The 1,273-nt window shown below is 40.5% G+C and overlaps 1 protein-coding gene across 1 annotated transcript in view; it reads left to right on the forward strand.

Annotated features, from left to right (window-relative positions):
• The first annotated feature begins 224 nt into the window (after positions 1–224).
• Positions 225–1,273, forward strand: part of dnd1 (DND microRNA-mediated repression inhibitor 1) — a 15,902-nt gene continuing 14,853 nt past the window's right edge. Inside the window, exon 1 of the mRNA XM_015394480.1 lies at positions 225–319. Coding sequence (XP_015249966.1) covers positions 296–319 — 24 coding nt within the window. The 5' untranslated portion in view covers positions 225–295. The remainder of the gene's footprint in view (positions 320–1,273) is intronic.

Raw genomic sequence — 1,273 nt, forward strand, 5'->3', positions numbered from 1 at the left:
GACAAAAAAATCTAAATAAACTAATTGATGAACACACACAGTCCATTAGAGATCAAAACACACAAAAAAAACGTTAGAACTGTAAATATACAGTCATATGTTTATATATCGATCTATATATATAATCCATAGAGATGAATTTCTCTTCCCGTGGGTTTTAAGCAGACTTCCAAAGAGCCCACGCGCCCTGTTGTCAGTGAAGGCGTCACCTTTGCGTGACCCTGTGGATCAGCGACAGGCTTCAGTTGAGGAGCGGGACGGACGTGGCGTGGAAAACCTGTGGACCTGCAGAAATATGGTGGAAAACGGGAAAACCTGGGTGAGTTTTTGCGCTTTGCGCGCGGCTGAAAAGAATGTCCGCAAACAATCAAAAAAACTGCGCAAAATATCCCGACTCTGCAGTTTGCGCCGCTGTGTGCGCTGTGCGGGCCTCAGCCAGCAGCTTGTTTATGTGAGCAGCTGGGATGTTTGTAAACTTGTTCTAATTGTTGTTTGGTTGTTTTCTTTAAATGCTTTTTCTGCGCCGCAGCAGAAAAACGCATTTCTCTTTCTTCTTGCATCGTTTTGCAGCTTCGTGTTGTTATTATTATTCGTATTGCAGCTGCGGATTTTAGCCACTTGCTTTGGTGCTGATGTTATTCATTCATTCACCCTTTCTTTCATGACTTCACTGCTTGATTTCTAGATTTAGTAAAAATGCAAAGGGATCATTGATGATTGCGGGTTAGAAATCCACCTGGAGACTAATTAGAAAACAGGCCGCAGCTGCTGCTCCATGGCGCCACCCAGTGGTCCCAGCCTGTAGCTGTAAGGAATAACAGCACCGCCCTGTGGGCGTTTAAAGAAAACAACTTTAATAGAATATTCTATCTAAGATGCAAAAATGAAAAGTAGAATGTCCATTCAACAGTCAGCAGGTGTTTGAACAGAAATAATAAATCCAGGCTTTCCGCACGTCATTAAAAATCATAAAATTATTTTTTACAATAAGGCCTTAACTGGCATTAAAATCCATGAAATGTGATTATCGTGACATTTAAAATGCTTTATTTAAAAAGAAGATGTATGAAAACAATTTCATCAGATATTTTATAGCGCAATATTTTTGCGTAGAACTGCTTCCGGTTCATCTTTAAGCCGTATGTTCGGAAAAGAAGCTTGAGGCGGAGAAAGAGCTGAATGGGAAAATGCTCATTTCAACAAAAGTTGCTAGAATGAATATATATCTATATTAGGTGTGGAACGGTTCACAAAATCCACGGTTCGGTTCGAT

The sequence above is a fragment of the Cyprinodon variegatus genome, unplaced genomic scaffold, assembly GCF_000732505.1.
Source record: "Cyprinodon variegatus isolate N-32 unplaced genomic scaffold, C_variegatus-1.0 Scaffold687, whole genome shotgun sequence".
NCBI classification, from domain to species: Eukaryota; Metazoa; Chordata; class Actinopteri; order Cyprinodontiformes; family Cyprinodontidae; genus Cyprinodon; species Cyprinodon variegatus.